Below are 26098 nucleotides of genomic sequence, written 5' to 3'. Positions count from 1 at the left end.
AATAAAAACACACACAAATAGAACCATTTGGCTGCCTCCAGTTCTACTTCCTCCTCATTTTTATTCTCTTTGTATAGTCTCATCTTTTCTCATGACTTTAACTATTACCTTTATGAGAATGACTTCCAAATCTTCATCTTTAATTCTGACCTCACTTCAAACTGATTTTCATTTATCTTCTGATCAGTTGCTCCTGCATATACTGTGGCTTCTCAAACTCAGTATGTCTGAAACCCACCTTCCCTACTGAGAACAGATTACCAAACCACAGCAACTCACCTTTACTCCTGTTGGTGTCCTCATTCTACCTGGGTGATATTATTTAGAGCATTTCTCATAGTATATTCTGTGGGACATTAGGTCAACTAAGTTTGGGTCAGTCTTTAATAGTGGGTTTCTTAACACCATAATTTCTCAGAGCCTTGGATGTACTAGTGTGCTTTTTTAATCTAAGATGGGGGTGAATTTTACAGCCTTTCCAGAATTTTCTGGACTACTGTTTTGTAAAACAGTGTTTGAAAAGAGCTGCCATTTGGGTGGTTTTTGACTTGTCCCTTTTGTCTTTTGATACATGGAGACCAAAGTCCATTGATTCTTATAATTTTTCTTGACTCCATCCCCTTCTTTCTGTTCCTTTCTGCCTCAACCCTAGTGTAAACCATAGCCACTTAACACTATTGTGAAAAACACACTTAAATTATATCATTTCCATTCTCAGCAATCTTTCTGTGGCTTTCATTTACCTATGAATAAAATCCAAATGATTTGTATTAATAGGCAGGGCTCCCTAAGGCTTTGGTCCCAGCCTTCTTTTTTAGTATTACATCATGCTAGTGCCCTGCATTATACCCCCAGTTCCAGCCAGATTGGTGTCTTCATGACTCCTCTAATAATCCCTTAATAAAAATATCTGACATTCATGTAAATACTTTTCATTATACTACATACTTTCCCATAATTACAAGTATTTTATTTACACAGTACTCTGTGAGGTAGGTATTATTTTCCTAATTTACAAGTGAAGAGATTGAACAAGCGGATGAAGCTGGAATTTGGCAGTGCCATGAATACAACCTGGGTCTTATGACTTCAGCTTTAGTCTTTTTAAATTGTTCCTCCATGGACGCCAGGGACATTCCCACCTCCAAATCTTTTTATAAGCTGTTTCTTCCACTGTGTTGCCTGTTCCCTTCCAATCTGAACTAACACCCTCCTTTCAGAACCTGGCACCAATCCCACTATTTATGTGGCTCAGCTGTACACTGATGACTTCTTTCTTAGGACTGCTTTCTTGGAACTTCTAGATCATTTATGGTGTGTGCCATTCAACATGTTCAGTTTTTGATGTAGCAGACTTTGTAATTGTTATGCGCCAGGTTCTATAATAGATACAAAAAATAAAATGGGAGAAAATGTTTATATTTAACTCTCAACTTTTTATTCAAAAATTTTTTTAATTTACAGAAAAGTAAAAATAGTAAAATGAACCTTTTTGCATATACTCATTACCTAGATTCACTAGTTGTTAACATTTTGTCATGTTTGCATCCTCCCTTTCTGTAAATGCATACATATATACACACACATACACACACACAATAAGCCATTTAAGAGTTACTTACAGACATAAGTTATATATTTTTAAAGACACAATCTGCTTAGTCCATTGACCTAAAGTCCTATTTCTGAACCTGGTCTCTGCCCCTTTTTCTCAAGGAGTTCATAGTCTGATAGGGGAGATTGATATATAAACAAATAGTTATAATACATTAGGACAGATACTGTAAGTACTGCATATATAGGAGATAAAGTACAAAGTTCTGTGGGGACACAGAGAGATAGGAATGTCTCATTCCCCTTGAACATAGCAAGGAAGGATTAACAGAGGAGTAGGGTTTTAAAGCATAACTAGGAATTGTTAGGTAGACTATGTTTATGGTTTAGGGTTTTCTTTAAACATATCTGTCCTGTCTCTACTGTCTTTATGTTCCACAAAGCCTGGTAGAGTGCTTTGCATATTGTATATGCTCAATAAATATATGATTATACATATACCTGGACAGAGAAAGATGAATACTTATATAGATACAGTTGTATATAGTTATATATCCTTATATACTCAATTTACAAATATATAGGTCCATATCCTCAAAAAGAGTAGGCAAGAGGAGGGTGTCACTTGGTGTGATTAGAAGCCCTGGCATATGAATAAACATATATAATTAATGCCAACAGTGCACCTGAATTGGAAAATGACCAGTTGGGGTAACACAGAGTACAGATACCCCCTCTGATTCCTATATCCCCATGCTTCCTTTCAATTTTATACTGACTTGGAAGTTGGAACTTGAGGACAGAAATGGCTATCAATGGTCATTCCAGGAGGACAAAGTGGATGGCACTCAGGAATCCTCCACTGGGTCCTTGATTCCCCAGGTTTGCTGTTTAAGCTAAAGAAAATGTAGATGGGAGTAGCAGGGCTGGATGGTAGAGAGTTGAAAGGTTGTGACAGAAAACTGAGTATGTGTTAACACAAAGAAGGTAATTCCGAAGTGATCAAGTTCCCCCACAGAGTGAGGAGGCTGTGTGAAATGCTTTCTGTAACAAGGTATATTAAAGGATGGTTTGTTTCACTGGGGTCAGAGTAATGATAGAGATCTTCTTGCACGGGTTGCAGTCAGTTTCATTATAATAATGCTGTGCTTTAAAAGGTAATAAGATCAGGCACTGCCTATTCTCTCTCCCTCGCTCTCCCTCCCTCCCTACTTCCCTCCCTCCACCTTGCTCCTTCGCTCCACCCCTCTTTTTCTTTCCTTGATCTATAAGGGTTGGGGACCATTTATAGACAGAAATTACGTAAGAAAGGGAAACTGCTCAAGGAAACACTTTTTTTCCTCAGTTAGACTTTATAAAGAGTTGAAGCATTATTTAATAGGTACCTATCCTTATCATGCCTATTTCTGGTAGTCCCACTTGAATGTTTTGAAGGAATAAAAAATGATGCTGTTCCCAAGTAGATTAGTTTTCAGAGGTGTCCTCAAGCCACCTCTGAGCCAGCATTCCCTGGAGTAACCTAGTTGTATTTCTTCTGGACTGTGAAGCAGAAAGTTTAAAGAAATGGAAAAGCTATTTTGTGGTACATTCTTTCAAAACATATTGCCTATCCATGCCACAGTTGATGGGCCCTTCCAGTGTCATGAAGTGTAACTAGTATAGAATAGTATTACTATACTATATCATAATTAAATAATTATTATTACTATATCATATATTAGCTAGTATACTATAGTTGGAAATCAGAATTTTGGAATGTTACGATTGGAAAATTAACTACTTTAGAAATTCTCAAGCCCTAGTAAGAGAAATAGTTATGACTTTAGACTTGAAGAAGTTTGTGACATTTTTCTCATGAAAAAGGGGTTGAGTTGCACTAGCAATTCTCCTTTGTACTTGTTCTGAGTTGGAGTTGATTTATTCTTTAGGGAAAATGTCTAGATAACTATTTCTGTAGACTCTTGCAGATAAGTCTTGGCTAGTTTAGAAAAAGTAAAAGTGATGATGTTTGCTTTTCTAGGCTGTAAGATGTGTTTTAGAATATCCTGATAGCTTTATGATTTTTGAGCTACTTGTCCTTTTACTCTGAGTAGAAAGTCCCTAATAGGATGATTGGCTTAGTTTTACATAAGCCTGTTGGAGCTTGGAATTTTTTTAATCTGAAGGAGTCACCAACTGCATGTTTTGATTCCACTTTTAGCTGCAATCTGCTCTTCTGTGTACGTATAAAGTAAATGCCATGTAAATAGGAACCCAGGATAGGGTTACTTGTTCTAAAAGGTCATGTACCAACTGCAGTTGCTGAGTAAGTGTTCCTGCACCTAGGGTTGTTTATAACAGTCTTGTTTCCATTTATTTCTGCAGAGCATAGTGAAGCTGATGAGGGGACTGCTGCACTGCATGATCAGACAGGTATGGTATTGTTAAAAGCTCCCTCTCTAATAAAAGCATATTGTAATGATATCTCTATCCCCTAGATAATGTTTATAGTTTATATATTTTTTTCAATTGTACAAACAGTTCACGCTAATTTTAGAAAATTTGTAAATTCAAGTGCCGAAATGTCACCCATGATCTCACCACCCAGTTACCACTGGAATGTTTCCTTCTAGTTTTTTTTCTGTCTACAAATGTCTTTTTAATATGCTTTATCATTACTGTACGTGAAATTATGTATATTGAGTGAAACATGATATAGATCTATAAGCACTCATCTGAAACCCTTGGGACCAGATGAATTTTAGAATTCAGAATTTCTTAGACTTTTGAAAGGTAGTACAGTGCACATTCCATATATTATGTTATGCCCTCAACAGGTTCAAAACAGCACTCTATCATCAAAAACATTAGTCTCTGTCTATAGGGAAACATGCTTTTTCATATTAAGTGGAATAAATAAAAAACTGTGTATTGCCCCATGTTGATTTGAATGAAGTGTTGCCACCATATGAAATTTGTTGCAAAACTTAGCTGAAAAACTTTTGGGAAGTGTTTTAGATTTTAGGATTGGAGATAATGGGGCCAAGGATTTATATCTATTTGCATTAATTTGCATTTTTCTGATCTTCAGTGAAGGTGAGCATCTTTTCTTTTATAGATTGAAAATTTGCATTTCTTCTTCTTATTAATTTCCTATTAAGTCCTTTGCGTATTTTTCTTTCTTGCCTATTTGAGGAGTTTCATACATTATAGATACTAACCCTTTGTCACATATACTGCAAATATTTTTTAGCAGTCTATGGTTTATCTTTTGCTTTCTTTATGATATTTTTTCCAGTAAAAAGAATTTTAGAAAAAGAAAGTTTTATTTTTATCCTAGGAAATCTTTATGCATGTTGCACACATTGAATCTGAACTGATTCCCTTGAGACCAAGATTACATTTTATTAGAAGAATTGAGGCCCACATTAATAAACTGACTATCCACAGGCATACAAGTCTAAAGTAAAAATAAATCAACTCCAGACTCCTGAACCTCTGTATCAGTACTCTTTATATGGGCTATCTCACAGTCATCATTTCTTCTTTTATTCTTTGCTACTTTTTTTTCCATTTTAGATATTTGCATTTTCTACTTTACCAAATGAGTTTAAAGTCACTAATTTCATAAACTGCATTTAAGGTTTAATAGGTACTATCATGTATCAGATGCATATATAATCAAATCTAAGTTTCAGAGACTAGTTGTTCCTTGCACAATGTTTCATTTCTGACTTCTGGTTTCAGCTTTCATTCATATCTTTTTTCTGTCACTCCATGTATCTCTCCCCAGCTCTTTTCATTACTGTTTCAAAATATATCCTTTTGCTCTAATTTCCCTCAAAATCCCTACCTTTGTTTCAGAAACAAATATCTTTTTTACAACTCAGTTATCTTTTACTAAGCTGTCCTCACTCAACCGCTCTGCATCTCAAATTATGTCTACAATGTGGTAAAATAAAAGAAAGATAATGAATAAAAAATAGCTGGTTTTGACTAGTATTATTTTCTAATTAAATTGCTTAAATTAAAAAACACCAGACTTTCCTAGCTGTAGTAGTGCAGGGAAAAAGAAGTAATAATGTCTTTTAAATATTTATAACTGCCTGAAGACCTAATTCAATGACTGTGTTAGAGTACTACAGAAGTGTGGTATGTGGGCTAATTTTTCTGGATAGACTTCTTTAATTGTTTTTGTTTTCTTCAGGTGGATAAAGTAGAATCCTTCAAATATAGTCAGAGTACCAAGGATAGCCTCCATGCCAAGTACAACACCAAAACTTGTGCCACTGTAGTGGGTGATGACCAGTGGGGACACCTGCAGTTGGATGCTACCTCTGTGTACCTGCTTTTCTTAGCACAAATGACTGCCTCAGGTTAGTACAAGGACGGAAGTACTGGGAACCACTGCAGAGTAAAGCATTTGCTCTGGCACACATGACTTCTCCAGAGGTGTTGGCCAGAAAACATAGCTATTTATATTACTCAAAGATGCATATTGGAAACTTAATATTTTGCAGATTTTATACAGACAAACAAATCTTTGAGATCTAGTTGGTATACTTTTACACTGTGAAGCAAGTCTGGAGTACTAACTAATACTTTTTGAAAATTGAGAACCAGGAAATATTGGATGGGTTTTCTTTAGGTGGGTATTTTTATCTTTTATTAATCCTCAGGTACCATCAGATGAGAAAGAAGAGCTAGGGTTTATTACTTGTTCTCATATTATGCACTGACCAGCCTGTAGTAGTATTAACATAAGTTGAATCAACTACTTTATACTACTCATTGTGAATATATTATAGATAAGGTATCTGTCTATAGGCATCTAAATTTTATTAAGGGAATTAACTTAAGAATCAGAATTTAAGTGTTTATTTTTTATTATTGAATAATACACCCTTACAGATAGTTTTGCTATTAGTTTTAGATGCTAAGTAGTTTAGAGTTTAGTCTGTATCAGTAGAGAGCTCCTCAAAATAAATAATCAGGGAAGCTTCAGATAATTCACCCCAGTAGCAGGAGGACAGATTGGTTGGGGAAGAAATCAAGATGGAGGACTGGTTAGAATGTTAGCGAAATATGTTAGGCAAGAAATAATGCAGAATTTAGGTAAGGAGGTTGCCTTGAGGATGAAAAGGATAGATGTGAGAGATGATCAGTAGGTAGAATACAAAAGATCTTTATGGAAAATTTAGCAATTCTGTGCACAATTTTGAATTCTTAAAAATCTTAACTTAGGTTAAAAGACAGGCTTAGATAGAAACTGACTGCAACTTACAGAGAAACATTTATTCAAGGCAATCTAAACTTGGTAAGAGCAGTGAAAGAGTGCAATATTTGGGCCATAAACAACCCCCACCCCTGCCCCAGGTTCACCATAAGAGAAGCACTACTGGAGGTAAGTGTGCAGCCAAGAACACAAGTCTCTCTCTCTCTCCAGTTTCTGGTCTAGGGCTATGATATCCCCTTGAGAGACATAGGTTGCCAGCATTTTTCATCCTCCCCAGTTGTGTGGCAGAAGTTCTAGTCTAGCCAAGAATAACTAAGAAAGCTGGAACAAATTCCTATCCCCCAGTTAAACTCATGGAGTGGAAGCTTAACCACAGACAGAGCAGGCCAAGAACACTAGGCTTGGCCCAACATGCTAGTAGTATGAAGGGAGAGGTAGGCCATAAGAATAGAAAGTTCCATAGGTCTTTTCAAGAGAACTGACTTTATTTGGAACAGAGTGTGGGGAAGTTCAAGCCTAAGGTCATTCTCAAAAACAATGCAGATTTTGGTTGTAATAAATCAGGAGGAGGCTGATGGCTCAATAAGAGCAACAAGCTAACCCATATACCAGCTAGAAGTTTTAATAGAGAAACAATGAAAGAGCTAAAAAAAAGTACTCCTGGAGTTAAAACAGGTGCCAAAGGCTAGCTAACATCAAAGACCACTGAAAAGAGGCCTGAATTTAATCAGATGAGACTGTGGAATAATTTGTATCTCAGGACATTATACAATATAATAGAACAGTCAGCTGGAAATTAGTGGAGATTAACAGCTGAGTATGATGCCAACAGAGGCAGACACTTAATAGATCACAGAAAGAAACAGTTGCTAAAACTAAAATCACTGTCTTCCTGGGGTGACATTGCCCTTGCCCATGCCCAAGGCTACACCCTCCTGAGGAGCAACATCAGAAGCTGCATACTGTGGGGAAAATAAATTTCACTGAAATAGTCCAGCCAAGTCACTAAACAAACAAGTAAACAAAAACAAGCACCATAGAGGAGCAGGTATCAGTATCTATAGAGTTCCTATAGCATATTGTCTACAATATCCAGTTTTTAACAAAAACTTGTGATGCATGAAAAAATAACAGGAAAGTCTAATCCAACAGAAAAAAAACAAGGTAACAGAAACTACCTTTGAGATGAAGCGTATGTTGAACTTAAGAAAAAAAGACTTCAAAGCAATTACTATAAAAATGTCCAAACTTCTAAACGATACCATGCTTAAATAAGTAAAGAAATATGTGATGAAAGTATTTCTTCAAATAGAGAATATCAATAAAGAGATAAAAATGAACCAAATGGAAATTCTGGAGTTGAAAAATATAACAACTGAAATGAAAAATTCACCAAAGAAACTTAACATATTTGAGCTGGCAGAAGAAACAGTCAGTATTCTTAAAGGTAGATCAGTAAAGATTAAGCAGTCTGAAGAACAGAGGAAAAAAAATAAAGAAAAATGAATAGAACCTCAGAGAAATGTAGGACAGCATTTGAGCACCAATTCATATGTAATGAGAATACCAGAAGGAAAGTAAGGAACAGAAAATATATTCAAAAAAATTATGGCTGAAAAAATTCCAAACTTGAGGAAAATCTTTAATCTACACATCTAAGAATCACAGTGACCTCCAAGTAGGGGTAAACAGAGATCCACACCTAGAATCATCATAGTAAAAATGTTAAAAAAAAGAAATAGAATATTTTGAAAACAATATGATAAAAATGACAAATCATATACAAGGGAATCCAAATAAGATAATTAAATGACTTCTCTTAAGAAAAAAATAGAGGCCAGTAGGCAGTGGAATGATATATTCAAAGGTTTGAAAAAAAAGATCTGTGAACCAAGAATCTTGCATCCAGTGAAACTATCTTTCACAAACAAAGTGAAATAAAGACATTCCCAAACAAAAGCTGAGAGAATTTGTTACTAGTATACCTACCTTGCAAGAAATACTAAAAGTTCTTCAGACTGAAAGCAGGTGACCCCAGAGAGTAATAGTAATCCACACAGACAAAAAACAGACCACTTATAAAAGTAATTATAAAATACAGTGTAATTGTATATTTCTTCCTCTGTCTTCTCAAGTAATCTAAAAATCAACTGTATAAAGCAATGTAATTATATTGTTTGGCTTATGGCATATAAAAATGTAATATATTTGATAATAGAATTAAAGAGGTGAGTGAAAGCAAAGCTATATTGAATTAAGGCAATGACCAAATGGCAATTCAAATCCATAGTAACAAATGAAGAGAAATAGAAATGGTAAATTAGAAAGTTAATAAAATATAAACATATAATTTCCTCTCAGCTTTTTTAAAAGATAGAAAATCTTTTAAAGAGTAATAATTGTAACAATGAATTGTTGTTTGTAATATATATATGTAAAAAGATTGAAGAAGATATACCATGCCCACAGCCACCATAAGAAAGATGGAATAACTAATTTAAGAGAAAACAGACTTAAAAACAAAAACTGTCACTAGACTATAAAAGTGGGACATTTTAGAATGGTAAAATAATCAGCCATCAGGAAGGTATAACAATTATAAACACACATGCATTTAACAACAGAGTCCCAAAATAATGAAGAAAAAGCTGGCAGAATTAAAGGCAGAAGTAGATAATTTAACAATAGTTAGAGACTTCAGTACCCATCTTTCAATAATGCATAGAATAGGCAGAAGATCAACACAGAAATAGAAAACTTAAACCAACTAGATCTAATATACATCTATAGAACACTTCATCCAACAACAACAGAATATATATTCTTCCCAAATACCTTCAGAACATTCACCAGGATAAACTATATAGTAGACCATAAAATAAGCCTCAATAAATTTAAGAAGATTGATGTCACACAGATATCTTCTATGACCAAAATGGAATGAAATTTGAAATCAGTGACATAAAGAAATGTGGGGAGGTGGAGCCAAGATGGCGGCGTGAGTAGGACAGTGGGAATCTCCTCCCAAAAACATATTTTTTTGAAAATACAACAAATACAACTAATCCTAAAAGAGAGACAAGAAGACACAGGACAACAGCCAGACTACATCCACATCTGTGAGAACCCAGCTCCTGGTGAAAGGGGTAAGATACAAGCCCTGGACCAGCGAGAGCTGAGCACCCCTCACCCCAGCTCCCGGTGGGAGGAGAGGAGAGGAGTCGGAGCAGAGAGGGAGAGGAAGCCCAGGACTGCTAAACACCCAGCCCTAGCCATCCGCACCAGAATGCAGACACAGTGCATGCGTGGGGTGCTGGAAACTAGGGAAACAGGACAGCAAGACCTTTGAGCGGGTCCTGAAGCCAGCGCCCCTGTGACAATGAAAAGGGAGTGCTTTTTGAAAGTCTTAAAGGGACAGGGATGCCACAGCTGGATGGAAGCTAATTGGGTAAAAGTCCAGCAGTTGGAAATTCCAGGGAACCCCGGGTGCACTAACCCCCTGGGCAACAGCTATGAGACCCCTCATGGAGGTAAACAGCCAAACAGCCTCCCGTCCATTATCCCTCTGGGCCCCTGCAAGAGCAGAGTGGCAGTCTGAGGCTGGACACCCCCACAGCAAGGAAGCTTCCTCCATACTGGATGGGCAAGATACACAGACCCAGGCTACACGCAATTGCCCAACACAAGCCACTAGGGGGTCGCAGTTGTCCCAGTAAATAAAAGCCAGGAGCTACTGGAAAGCCTTGGCCCTCCAAGCTGATAGAAAGTAAATAGGTCAACATTGCACCTATCAACATGAAAAGGCAAAAAAAAATTGATCCAGACAAAACTAACCCAGACAGCTTCGACATCTTCTACATCTTCCCCTGAGAAGGAACCTGGGGAGATAGATTTAACCAGTCTTCCTGAAAAAGAATTCAAAACAAAAATCATAACCATGCTGATGGACTAGAGAAATATGCAAGAACTAAGGAGGGAGAATACAGAAATAAAACAAGCTCTGGAAGGACTTCAAAACAGAATGGACGAGATGCAAGAGACCATTAATGGACTAGAAAACAGAGAACAGGAACGGAGAGAAGCTGATGCAGAGAGAGATAAAAGGATCTCCAGGAATGAAAGAATTCTAAGAGAACTGAGTGACCAATCGAAAAGGATCAATGTCCGCATTATAGGGGTACCAGAAGAAGAGAGAGAAAAAGGGATAGAAAGTGTCTTTGAAGAAATAATTGCTGAAAACTTCCCCAAACTAGGGAAGGAAATGGCCTCTCAGATCACAAAGGTACCCAGAACTCCCATGACAAGGGATCCAAGGAGGGCAACACCAAGACACATAATAATTAAAATGGCAAAGATCAAAGACAAGGACAAAGTATTAAAGGCAGCCAGAGAGAAAAAAAAAGTCACCTGCAAAGGAAAACCCATAAGGCTATCATCAGACTTCTCAACAGAAACCCTACAGGCCAGAAGAGAATGGCATGATATACTTAATGCAATGAAACACAAGGGCCTCGAACCAAGACTACTGTATCCAGCACGATTATCATTTAAATATGAAGGAGGGATTAAACAATTCCCAGACAAGCAAAAGTGGATGGGAGCACTCCTAAAAAGAGGACAGAACAAAACACCCAACATGTGAAGAAGGGAGAAGGAGGAATAAGAAGGGAGAGAAATAAAGAATCATCAGACCGCATGTATAATACCTCAACAAGCGAGTTAACTTAGACAGTAAGATAGTAAAGAGGCTAACCCTGAACATTTGGCAACCACAAACTTAAAGCCTGCAATGGCAATAAGTTCATACCTCTCAATAATCACCCTAAATGTAAATGGACTGAATGCAACAATCAAAAGACACAGAGTAATAGAATGGATAAAAAAGCAAGATCCATCCATATGCTGCTTACAAGAAACTCACCTCAAACCCAAAGACATGCACAGACTTAAAGTCAAGGGATGGAAAAAGATATTTCATGCAAACAACAGAGAGAAGATAGCAGGTGTTACAATTCTGGTATGAGACAAAAGAGAATTCAAAATAAAGAAAGTAACAAAAGACAAAAAAGGACATTACATAATGAGAAAGGGCTCAGTCCACCAAGAGGATATAACCATTATAAACATATATGCACCCAATACAGGTGCACTAACATATGTGAAACAAATACTAACAGAACTAAAGAAGGAAATAGAATGCAATGCATTCATTCTAGGAGACTTCAACACACCACTCACTCCAAAGGACAAATCCACCAGACAGAAAATAAGTAAGGACACAGAGGCACTGAACAACACACTAGAACAGATGGACCTAATAGACGTCTACAGAACTCTACATCCAAAAGCAACAGGATACACATTCTTCTCAAGTGCACATGAAACATTCTTCAGAATAGACCACATACTAGGCCACAAAAAGAGCCTCAGTAAATTCCAAAAGATTGAAATCCTACCAACCAACTTTTCAGACCACAAAGGCATAAAACCAGAAATAAACTGTACAGAGAAAGCAAAAAGGCTCACAAACACATGGAGGCTTAACGACATCCTCCTAAATAATCAATGGATCAATGACCAAATCAAAATGGAAATCCAGCAATATATGGAAACAAACGACAGCAACAACACAAAGCCCCAACTACTGTGGGATACAACAAAAGCAGTCTTAAGAGGAAACTACATAGCAATCCAGGCATACTTAAAGAAGGAAGAAAATTCCCAAATGAATGGTCTAATGTCACAATTATCAAAATTGGAAAAAGAAGAACAAATGAGGCCTAAGGTCAGCAGAAGGAGGGACATAATAAAGATCAGAGAAGAAAGAAATAAAATTGTGAAGAATAAATCAATAGCAAAAATCAATGAAACCAAGAGCTGGTTCTTTGAGAAAATAAACAAAATAGATAAGCCTCTAGCCAGACTTATTAAGAGGAAAAGAGAGTCAACACAAATCAACAGTATCAGAAACGAGAAAGGAAAAATCACGACGGACCCCACAGAAATACAAAGAATTATTAGAGAGTACTATGAAAACCTATATACTAACAAGCTGGGAAACGTAGGAGAAATGGACAACTTCCTAGAAAAATACAACCTTCCAAGACTGACCCAGAAAGAAACAGAAAATCTAAACAGACCAATTACCAGCAATGAATCAAAGCGGTAATCAAAATACTACCAAAGAACAAAACCCCTGGGCCAGATGGATTTACCTTGGAATTTTATCAGACACACAGAGAAGACATAATACCCATTCTCCTTAAAATGTTCCAAAAAATAGAAGAAGAGGGAATACTTCATAGAATACTCATTCTATGAAGCCAACATCACCCTAATACTAAAACCAGGCAAAGACCCCACCAAAAAAGAAAACTACAGACCAATATCCCTGATGAACGTAGATGCAAAAATACTCAACAAAATATTAGCAAACTGAATTCAAATATACATCAAAAGGATCGTACACCATGACCAAGTGGGATTCATCCCAGGGATGCAAGGATGGTACAACATTCGAAAGTCCATCAACATCATCCACCACATCAACAAAAAGAAAGACAAAAACCACATGATCATCTCCATACATGCTGAAAAAGCATTTGACAAAGTTCAACATGCATTAATGATAGAAACTGTCAGCAAAATGGGAATACTGGGCAAGTACCTCAACATAATAAAGGCCATTTATGATAAACCCACAGCCAACATTATATTGAACAGCGAGAAGCTGAAAGCTTTTCCTCGGAGATCGGGAACTAGACAGGGATGCCCACTCTCCCCACTGTTCTTTAACATAGTACTGGAGGTCTTAGCCACGGCAATTAGACAAAACCAAACATACAAGGAATCCAGATTGGTAAAGAAGAAGTTAAACTGTCACTATTTGCAGATGACATGATATTGTACATAAAAAACACTAAATACTCCACTTTGAAACTAATAGAGCTAGTATCGGAATTCAGCAAAGTTGCAGGATACAAAATCAACACACAGAAATCTGTGGCTTTCCTATACACTTACAATAAATTAATAGAAAGAGAATTCAGGAAAACAATTCCATTCACAATAGCATCAAAAAGAACAAAATACCTAGAAATAAACCTAACCAAGGATGTGAAAGACCTATACCCTGAAAACTATAAGACACTCTTAAGAGAAATTAAAAAGTTCACTAACAAATGGAAACTCATCCCATGCTCCTGGCTCGGAAGAATTAATATCGTCAAAATGGCCATCCTGCCCAAAGCAATATACAGATTTGATGCAATTTCTATCAAATTACCAACAGCTTTCTTCAATGAACTGGAACAAGTAGTTCAAAAATTCATATGGAAACACCAAAGACCCCGAATAGCTAATGCAATCCAGAGAAGGAAGAATAAAGTGGGGGGGGGGATTTCACTCCCCAACTTCAAGCTCTACTACAAAGCCACAGTAATCAAGACAATTTGGTACTGTCACAAGAACCAATGGAACAGAATAGAGACTCCAAACATTAACCCAAACATATATGGTCAACTAATATCCGATAAAGGGGTCATAGACATACAATGGGGAAATGACTGTCTCTTCAACAGATGGTGCTGGCAAAACTGGAGAGCTACATGTAAGAGAATGAAACTGGATCACTGTCTAACTCCATACACAAAAGTAAATTCGAAATGGATCAAAGAATTGAATGTAAGTCATGAAACCATAAAACTCTTATAAAAAAGCATAGGCAAAAATCTCTTAGACATAAACATGAGTGACCTCTTCTTGAACATATCTCTCCGGGCATGGGAAACAAACGCAAAAATGAACAAATGGGACTATATCAAGCTGAAATGCTTCTGTACAGCAAAGGACACCATCAATAGAACATAAAGATATCCTACAGTATGGGAGAATATATGCAAAAATGGCAGATCCGATAAAGGATTGACATCCAAAATATATAAAGAGCTCACACACCTCAACAAACAAAAAGCAAATAATCCAATTAAAAAATGGGCAGAGGAGCTGAATAGACAGTTCTCTAAAGAAGAAATTCAGATGGCCAACAGACACATGAAAAGATGCTCCACATCGATTGTCATCAGAGAAATGCAAATTAAAACCACAATGAGATATCATCTCACACCAGTAAGGATGGCTACCATCCAAAAGACAAACAACAACAAATGTTGGTGAGGTTCTGGAGAAAGTGGAACCCTCCTATATTGCTGGTGAGAATGTACATTAGTTCAACCTTTGTGGAAAGCAGTATGGAGGTTCCTCAAAATGCTCAAAATAGAAATACCTTTTGACCCAGGAATTCCACTTCTAGGAATTTACCCTAAGAATGCAGCACTCCAGTTTGAAAAAGACAGATGCACCCCTATGTTTATCTCTGCACTATTTACAATAGCCAAGATATGGAAGCAACCTAAATGTCCATCAGTAGATGAATGGGTAAAGAAGATGTGGTACATATACACAATGGAATATTACTCAGCCATAAGAAAAAAACAAATCCTACCATTTGCAACAACATGGATGGATCTAGAGGGTATTATGCTCAGTGAAATAAGCCAGGCGGAGAAAGACAAGTACCAAATAATTTCACTCATATGTGGAGTATAAGAACAAAAGAAAACTGAAGGAACAAAACAGCAGCAGAAGCACAGAACCCAAGAATGGACTATAGTTACTAATGGGAAAGGGACTGGGGAGGACGAGTGGGAAGGGAGGGATAAGGGCAGGAAGAAAAGAAAGGGGGCATTACAATTAACATGTATAGTATTTTGGGGGCATGGGGAGGGCTGTGCAACACAGAGAAGACAAGTAGTGATTTTACAGCATCTTACTATGTTTAAGGACAGTGACTGTGAACTTGGTGACAAGTAGTGATTTTACAGCATCTTACTATTTTGATGGACAGTGACTGTGAACGGGGATGTTGAGGGGGGACTTGGTGAACGGGGGAGCCTAGTAAACATAATGTCCTTCATGTAATTGTAGATTAGTGATACCAAAATAAAAATAATAAAAATAAAGGAATAAAAAAGAAATTTGGGAAACTCAGAAATTAAACAACAAACTCCTAAATAACCAGTAAATCAGAGAATAACAAGGGAAATTAGAAAAGCATTGAGCTGAAGGAAAATGAATATACAACATACCAAAACTTATGGGACTCAGGGAAAGCAGTGGTTAGGATTTTAAAGCTCTAAGTGCCCATCTTAAAAAAAAGTAGAAAGACTTCATGTCTATAATTGAGCTTCCATCTAAGACACTGGGGAAAAAAAGAGCAAACTAAACCTAAAGCATGTAGAAAGAATAAAATCCTAAACATTGTGCAGAAATTAATGAAAAAGAGAAAGAAAAAACAAGAGAAAATCAAGCAAACCAAAAGTTGATTCTTTAAAAAGATTTACAAAATTAACAAACCTTTAGCTAGACTGACCAAGAGAAAAAGAGAAAGACCTCAAATTACTAAAATCAAGAACAAAAGATGGGACATCACTGCAACCTTACAGAAATATAAGGAATACTGTGAACAAATGTTTAATTTTGATAAAATGGACAAATTCTTAGAAAGACACAAAGTACTACATCTGACTCAAGAAGCAAGGACATCTGAATCAGTCATAATTCAGGGGATAGAATTAGTGATATAATGACTTCAAACAAAGAAAAACCCAGACACAGATAGTTTCACTGATAAACTTTACCAAATATTTAAAAAACTATTACCAATTATTTACAAACACTTCCATGAAATAGAAGAGTAAGCAATACTTGCAAATTCACTCTATGCAGCCAATATTATTCTGACACCAAAACCAGGTAAAGATGTCACAGGAGAAGTGCAAACTAATATCTGTTATGAATGTATATTTTAAGATTCTGAACAAAATATTAGCAAACTGAATCCAGCAATATATAAAAAGGATTGTACACCATAATGAAGTTGCAGTTATATCTGAAAATCAATTACTGTAATACATCATGTCAATGGAATAAAAGACAAATCCATACAATCATCTCCCTAGATGCAGAGAAAGCATTTGACAAATCCAATACATTTTCATCCTAAAGACACTCAAAAAACAAGTAATAGAAGGGACTAAATTGATCTATACATTCAATGCAATTCCTACCAAAATCTAAGCTGTCTCCTTTGCAGAAATTTACAATCTGATCCTAAAATGCATATGGCAGTTCAAGGGACCCAGAATGGCCAAAACAATTTTGAGAAAGCACAACAAAATTAGAGGACTCACACTTTTGAATTAAAACCTTATGGCAAAGCTACAGTAATCAAAACAGTATGGTGCTGGCATAAGCATAGATTGCAGAGAAATGGAATAGAATTGAGAGCCTAGAAATAAACCATCACATTATGGTCAGTTGATCTTTAACAAGAATGCCAAGATAATTCAATGGTGAAAGAACAATTTTATTAACAAATGGTGCTGGAGAAACTGGATATTCACATGCAAAATTATGAAATTGGACTTCCTCATACCATAGAAAATAATTAACTCAAAATGACCCATAGACCTAAATGTAAGAGGGAAACTATAAACCATTATTAATCTTCTAGGACTACCATGACATAATACCACAGGATGAGTTGCTTAAACAACAGAAATTTATTTTCTCATAGCTGTGGAGGAAAGAAGTCTAAGATCAAGGCATCAGCAGGGCTGCTTTTGGTGAGCCCACTTGCTTTAGCTTGCAGACAGGTGCCTTCTCTGCTGTGTCCTCACATGGCCTTTTCTCTGTGTGCGTGCATTCCTGATGTCTCTTATAAGAACACCAGTTCCTATTGTATCAGGGCCCCACCCTTATGATCATATTTAAACTTAATTGCCTCCTTACAGGCCTTATCTCCAAATATAGTCACATGTGGGTTAAGGCTTCAACATATATAAGGGACACAACTGAGTTCATAACAAACACTTTGAGGAAAATATAGGAGTAAATCTTCCTGACTTTGGGATAGACAAAGCTTTGTTAAATATGACACCAAAAGCATAAGGAACTAAAGAAAAATAAATTGTAATTTATCAAATTAAGAACTTTTGTGCTTCAAAGGATTCCTTTAAGGAAGTAAAAAAAACCCACAGTATGATAGGAAATATTCACAAATTATATATCTGATAAGGGACTTGTGTCTCTAATTTATAAGGAACTCTCACAACTCCATAATAAAAAGGTAACTACCTAATTTAAAATGGGCAAGGAATCTGAATTGATGTTTCTTCAAAGATATTCAAATGGCCAATAAGTACATGAAAAAAAATGCTGAACATAATTAGTTACTACGGAAACGCAGATCCAAACCATAATTAGATACCATGTCACACCCTGTAGGATGGCTAAAACCAAAAAGAGAGAAAATAACAAGTGCTGCTGAGGACATGGAGAAACTGGAGCCCTCATACAGTGCTGGGGGGAAGTGTAAAATGGTGCAGCCATTTTGGGAAACAGTCTGGCAGTTTTCCAAGGGTTAAGCAGAGTTGCCATATGATCTAGCAGTTTCACTTCTAAGTATATGCCCAAGAGAAATGAAAACATATGTTCACCCAAAAGTTTGTGCACATACATGAATTTCATAGCAGCATTGTTTATAACAGCCAAACTATGGAAATAACCAAACGTCCATCCACTAATGATTGGATAAGTAAAATGTGATACATCCATACAATGGAATATATTTTAGCAATAAAAAATGAAGTTCTGATACAGACTACAACACAAATAAATTTTGAAAACATTATGCTAAGTGAAGGAACCCAGGCATACAAGGCCACATATTATATGGTTGCACTTATATGAATGCCCAGTAAGGCAAATTTACAGAGACATACTTTATGTATCTAAAGTAGATTAGTGATTTCTTAGGTGGGGGTGGAAGACAAGTGATGAATGAGAATGGGGACTGACTGCTAATGGATACAGAGTTTCTTTTGGGAGTATGAAACATTCTAAAACTGATTGTAGTGATGGTTGGAGAACATTGCATACCCTAAAAACTATTAAATTATATATCTAAAATGGATGAATTGTATGGTATGTGAATTATATGTTAATGTTTTTAAAAATGAATGAGAAAGAGACATAATGTTATTTGAATGCAAGTTAGTCTAAGTGTGGTAGACCACTGGGATGGTCTGATTTATAGAGCCCTGCATGTTTTAGTGTGCTTTGTATAGCACTGCCATCTTTGCCCTTACCCAGCCCTACCTCATTTTACCTCTGTGTACTCACCTCTTCTACCCTCTGTTCTACGAGGACTGCCTTGGGTCCAGGGAAGGAACAGGACTCAGAGCTCCTGCCTGTATGGTCTTGCCACAGGAGATAGTTCCTTCTTCTGTGGTTAACAGGGTTATTTAAGATCATTCAATAAATAATTTTGAACATCTTTTCAGTATTATTTAATACCATTCAGAATACTAGATGAGATACTTTTAGGGGCTATGTGAGATACTTTCCGGGACTGCAAATATAAATAAGATATGGTTCTTTCCTTCAAATGCAAGTATGTATTTATCTATAGTACAGAGTAAAGAATAAGTTCATAAGAGTAAATAAAATACAATTCTATGAAGCACAGAAGAGGAAAATAAGTGACAGCATTACAGAGGAGACAGCATTTGAGCTCAGAATTGAAAGAAGAGTTAGGATTTCAAGATGTGGAGAAGGCCACTTAAATAGAATATCATAAGCAAAGGGACAGATAGAAATGTGTGTCATGTATGGCATACAGTGACTCGTTAGCTGTGACACAAGTCTAAGAGATAGACAAAACCAGTTTCATACCTTCTGACTTCTCTCAACCTCTGTGAGTACTTTAGCACACAAAGGTGACAAGATGAAGCTATGAAGCTGATGTCCAATGTTATTATCTCTCTTCTTTTTTCCCATCTTTCAAGAGGTTAAGATCATTACTGCTTCAAGGAAGACCCTTTGTTGCTGCTGCTGCCCTTTCCTGTGGTTGTTATTTTGACATGACCATGGATCAGGAGTTTGAATCTGATTACATGTATTGTATAGTCCTTCTTAGTTCTAAAGTTACAGAGTTCTATGATTTAAAATATCTGTCAATAGCGGGAGAAAAGATGGCAATGTGAGAAGTGTGGCGGAAATCTCCTTCCAAAACCACATATATTTTGAAAATATATGTGAATATATTTCAAATATATTTGAAAATACAGCAAATACAACTATTCCTAAGTGTGATCAGAAGTAAGAGTACACCAGCCAGTCTACATCTGGGAAAAGTGAACACCTCATGGAAAAGGGTAAAGTAAAAAGCCTCAACCCAGTGGGACCTGAGCACTCCCCCCACCCAAGCTCACTGGTAGGAGGAAGAGAATCAGAGTGGTGAGGGAGTGGAAGCACAAGACTGATAGATACCCTGCCCTAGCAGTCTACTCCAGGAGAACAGACCCACAGTGCATGGTGCTCTGGAGATTAGAGGGGTTGAAAACCAAAGTCAGAGACTAAGACTGCAAGCAGGTTCCCACAAGTGGCTGCCCTGGGAAAAAAGAAAAGCAGGCACTTTAAAAGACTTCCCAACAGTCAGAAAGCTGCTAATGGGGGGTTTTGGAGAGGGAACAGATGGACAAAATCATCCCATAACTCTCAGCCCAGCAGGTAGGGAACTTTGAGGAGCTTCAGGCACCCTATTCCCCTGGTTGGCAAAGTAGCCCCAAGGTCTTTCACCGGGATAAGCATCCAGCCACTAGTTTATCCCCATTGGCACCTGTGTGCAAACCCACCATCCCTGCCATTGCTGCAGACAAGACAGAGGGCAGCCCCTCCTACAGCAACAACACAGCTTAACGCAGAGGTTTCTCCTGCATGTGGCTAACCTGCACAGACAGCAGAGACAGGAGGCATGAAAGGGCTTCGCCCTCTCGGCAAACACCTGCACCACTTGCCAGCAAAACCCGCCATTGCCCTAGGCTACCCCGAGGACCACCTGCCCATGGCATATTAGGGGATTAACCCAGAGGCTGCTCCCTGGGTGCAGTTAACTGGCACAGACAGTGGAGACAGACACAGTGACCAGCAAGCACGAAAGGGCTTTAAACTCCCTGAAAATACTTGTGCTGCTCCCCTACGACCCCTGCCATCACCATAGGCCAGCAAGAGGGCAGCTCCCCACCCCACGGCAGCTTATGGGATTAACACAAAGAACACTCCTGCATGTGGCTGACTGGCCCAGACAGTAGATACAGGCACAGCGACCAGGAAGCAGGAAGGGACTTTGTCCTCCCAGCTGACACTGGCACCACTGAACTGCAACCACTCCCATCGATCCAGGACTGTGAAAAGGCAGAAGAACCTTGTTCAATTCAAAATTCCTCAAATACCAGAAAGAGATCTTGGTGAGACTCAAATCACCATTCTTCCTGAAAAAGAATTCAAAATAAAAGTCATAAGCATGTTAATGGAGCTACAGAAAAATATTCAAGAGCTAAGAGATGAATTCAGGAGGGAAATAGACACCTTAAAAATACAGTAATTGAAATGAAAAGTTGGAGGATTTAAAAGCAGATTAGATAAGGTAGAGAGACAGTAAATAGAATAGAAATTAGAGAACACGTATACAAAGAAGCTGAGGCACAGAGAGAAAAAAAGGATCTCTAGGAATGAAAGAATATTAAGAGAACTGTGTGACCAATCAAAATGGCACAATGTACTCATTATAGCAGTACCAGAAGAAAAAGTGAGAGAAAAAGGGATAGAAAGTATCTTTGAAGAAATAATTGCTGAAAACTTCCCAATCTGTGGAAGGAAATAGTCTCTCAGGCCATGGAAGTGCACAACTCTCTCCACACAAGGGATGCAAAGAGGACAACACCGAGACATATAATAATTAAAATGGAAAAGATCAAGGACAAGGACAGAGTATTAAAAGTAGCCAGAAAGAGAAAAAAAGGACCTACAAAGGAAAACTCATCAGGCTATCATCAGACATCTCATCAGAAACCTTACAGGCCAGAAAGGAGTGGCATGTTATATTCAATGCAATGAAACAGAAGGGTCTTGAACCAAGAATATTCTACCCAGCAAGATTATCATTTAAAATTGAAAGAGGGATTAAACAATTCCCAGATAAAAGTTGAGGGAATTTACTTCCTACAAACTATCTCTACAGTGTATTTTAAAGGGACTGCTCTGGATGGAAGTGGGCCTAAGGCTAAATAGTTGTCACCAGAGAAAATAAAACCACAACAAAGGAAGTAAACCAATTAAATACTAATCAAATGCAAAATAAAATCAGCTATCCAGACAGTCAGCCAAGGGATACACAAAGAGTAAAGAATATGACACCTAACATATAAAGAGTAGAGGAGGAAGAAAAAGAAGGGAGAAAAGAATCTTCAGATTGTGTTTATAATAGTGAGTTAGGGTAGACTACAAGATAGTAAAGAAGCTGCCTTTGATGCTTTGGTAACCACGAATCCAAAGGCTGCAATGGCAATAAGCACATATCTATGAATAATCACTCTAAATGTAAATGGACTGGATGCACCAATCAGAAGACAGAGAGTTACAGAATGAATAAAAAAGCAAGACCCATCTATGCACTGCCTACAAGAGACTCACTTCAAGCCCAAACACATACACAGACTGAAAGTGAAGGGATGGAAAAAGATACTTGATGCAAACAATAGGGAGAAAAAAGCACGAGTTGCAGTACTTGTATCAGACAAAATAGACTTGAAAACAAAGTAACAATAGACAAAGAAGGACATTACATAATGATAAAGGGGTTAATCCAACAACAAGATATAACCATTATAAATATCTATGCAGGGGCACCTACATATGTGAAACAAATATTAACAGAATTGAAGGAGGAAATAGAATGCAATGCACTCATTTTGGGAGACTTCAACACACCACTCACTCCAAAGGACAGATCAACCACACAGAAAATAATAAGGAGACAGAGGCACTGAACAACACATTAGAAGAGATGGACCTAACAGACATCTACAGAACACTCCAACCAAAAGGAGCAGGTTACACATTCTTCTCCAGGGCACATGGAACATTTTCCAGAATAGATCACATACTAGGCCACAAAAAGAGCCTCAGGAAATTCAAAAAGATTGAAATTGTACTAACCAACTTCTGAGATCACAAAGTTATGAAACTAGAAATAAATTGTACAAAGAAAACAAAAAGGCTCACAAACACGAGAAGGCTTAACATGTTCCTAAATAATCAAGAAATCAATGAACAAATTAAAACAGAGATCAAGCAATATATGGAAACAGATGAAAACAACAGTGCAACACCCAAACCTCTGTGGGATGCAGTGAAAGCACTTCTAAGAGGAAAGTATATAGGAATCCAGGCCTATTTAAAGAAGGAAAAAGAATCCCAAATGAATAATCTAAAATCACAATTATTGAAACTGGAAAAAGAAGAACAAAGGAGGCCCAAAGTCAATAGAAGGAGAGACATAATAAAGATCAGAGAAGAAATAAATAGAATAGAGAAGAATAAAACAATAGAAAATATTAATGAAACTAAGAGCTGGTTCTTTGAGAAAAAAAAACAAAATAGATAAACCCCTAGCCAGACTTATCAAGAAAAAAAGAGAGTCTACACACTTAAACAGAATCAGAAATGAGAAAGGAAAAATCACTATGGACACCACAGAAATACAAAGAATTATGAGAGAATACTATGCAAAATTTTATGCTAACAAACTGAATAACCTAGAAGTAATGGACAACTTTCTAGGAAAATACAACCTTCCAAGACTGACCCAGGAAGAAACAAGACATCTGAACAAACCAATTACCAGCAATGAAACTGAATCAGTAATCAAGTAACTACCAAAGAACAAAATCCCCTGCCAGACGGCTTCACCACTGAATTTTATCAGACATTTAGAGAAGTCGTAGTACCCATTCTCCTTAAAGTTTTCCAAAAAATAGAAGAGGAGGGAATACTTCCAAACTTATTCTATGAAGCCAGCATCACTCTAACACCAAAACCAGGCAAAGACCCCATGAAAAAACTAAACTACAGATTAATATCCCTGATGAACATAGATGCAAAAATACTCCACAAAATATTAGCAATCAGAATTCAAAAATACATCAAGAGGATCATACACCATGATCAAATGGGATACATCTCAGGTATGCAAGGATGGTACAATGTTCGAAAATCCATCAACATTATCCACCACATAAACAAAAAGAAGGACAAAAACCACATGATCATCTCCATAGATGCTGAAAGAGCATTCTACAAAATTCAACGTCTATTCATGATAAAAACTCAACAAAATGGGTATAGAGGGCAAGTACATTAACATAATAAAGGCCATATATGACAAAGCCACAGCCAGCATCATACTTAACAGTGAAAAGCTGAACGCCTTTCCTTTAAGGTCAGGAACAAGACAAGGATGCCCACTCTCTCCACTGTTATTCAGTACAATTCTGGAGGTCCTCACCATGGCAATCAGACAACATGAAGAAATAAAAGGCATTGATAAGGAAGATTACTTTACAGATTGGTAATGTAAGGAAGATTGGTAAGGAAGACTGCCTTACAGATTAGTAAGGAAGAAGTTAAACTGTCCCGGTTTGCAGATGACATGACATTGTACATAAAATAAACCCCCAAAGAATCTACTCCAAAACTACTAGAGCTAATATCTGAATTCAGCAAATTTGCAGGATACAAAATTAATACACAGACATCTGTTTCATTCCTATACACGAATGATGAACTAGCAGAAAAAGAAATCAGGAAAACAATTCCATTTACAATTGCATCAAAATGAATAAAATACTTAGGAATAAACCTAACCAAGGAAGTGAAAGACCTATATCCTGAAAACTACAAAACACTCATGAGAGAAATTAAAGATGACACTACCACACTCTTGGATAGGAAGAATTAATATTGTCAAAATGCCATCCTGCCTGAAGCAATCTACAGATTCAATGCAATCCCCATCAAAATACTGAAAGAATTCTTCAATGAACTGTAACAAATAGTTCTGAAATTCATATGAAACCACAAGAGACTCCAAATAGCCAAAGCAATCCTGAGAGGGAAGAATAACGCAGTGGGGTGGGGGGGATTACACTCCCCAACATCAAGCTCTATTACAAAGCCAAAGTAATCAAGACAATTTGGTACTGGCACAAGAACAGACCCATAGATCAATGAAACAGAATAGACAGCCCAGATATAAACCCACACATATATGGCCAATGAATATATGATAAAAGAGCCATGGACAAACAATGGGGAAATGACAGCCTCTTCAACAGCTGGTGTTGGCAAAACTGGACAGCTACATGTAAGAGAATAAAACTGGATTACTGTCTAACTCCATACACAAAAGTAAACTCGAAATGGATCAAACACCTGAATGTAAGTCATGAAACCATTTAACTCTCAGAAGAAAACATAGTCAAAACTCTCTTGAATATAAACATGGTTAACTTTTTCATGAAGATAGCTCCTCAGGCAAGGGAAACAACAGCCAAAATGAACAAGTGGGACTATATCAAACTAAAAAGCTTCTGTACATCAAAGGACACCATCAGCAGAACAAAAATGCATCCTACAGTGTGAAAGGATATATTCATAAATGACGTATCTGATAATGGGCTGGTATCCAAAATATATAAAGAGGTCTCATGCCTCAACACCCAAAAAGCAAATAACATGATGAAAAAATGGGCAGAGGATCTGACAAATCCTTCTCCAAAGAAGAAATTCAGATGGCCAATAGGCACATGAAAAGATGCTCCACATCACTAATGATTAGAGAAGTGCAAATTAAAACCACAATGAGTTATCAGCTCACACCAGTAATGATGGCCAACATCCAAAAGACAAGGAACAACAAATGTTGGCGAACATGTGGAGAAAAGGAAACCATCCTAGACTGCTTGCTGGTGGGAATGTAAATTAGTTCATCCATTCTGCAAAGTATGGAGATTCCTCAAAAAACTAAAAATAGAAATACAATTTGACCCAGGAATTCCACTCCTAGGAATTTATCCTAAGAAAACAGGATCCCAGACTCAAAAAGACATATGCACCCCTATGTTTATCGCAGCACTATTTACAATAGCCAAGAAATGGAAGCAACCTAAGTGTCCATCAGTAGATGAATGGGTAAAGAAGATGTGGTACATATACACTATGGAATATTATTCAGCCATAAGAAGAAATCAAATCCTACCATTTGCAACAACATGGATGGAGCTAGAGGATATTATGGTCAGTGAAATAAGCCAGGCGGAGAAAGACAAGTACCAAATGATTTCACTCGTATGTGGAGTATAAGAACAA

General features: G+C 37.1%; 1 protein-coding gene across 6 annotated transcripts in view; it reads left to right on the top strand.

Annotated features, from left to right (window-relative positions):
• The window catches only part of PHKA1 (phosphorylase kinase regulatory subunit alpha 1), a 177051-nt gene that overhangs the window by 5352 nt on the left and 145601 nt on the right, over window positions 1-26098 (top strand). For all 6 annotated transcript variants that reach the window (XM_073227881.1, XM_037002882.2, XM_037002881.2 and 3 more), the window contains 2 exons: window positions 3919-3966; window positions 5741-5909. In XM_073227881.1, coding sequence (XP_073083982.1) covers window positions 3919-3966; window positions 5741-5909 — 217 coding nt within the window. The remainder of the gene's footprint in view (window positions 1-3918; window positions 3967-5740; window positions 5910-26098) is intronic.

This window comes from Manis javanica, chromosome X (assembly GCF_040802235.1).
Source record: "Manis javanica isolate MJ-LG chromosome X, MJ_LKY, whole genome shotgun sequence".
Taxonomy (NCBI): domain Eukaryota; kingdom Metazoa; phylum Chordata; class Mammalia; order Pholidota; family Manidae; genus Manis; species Manis javanica.
Note: the sequence above shows the minus strand (reverse complement) of the source record. Positions and strands in the feature narration are given on the sequence as shown.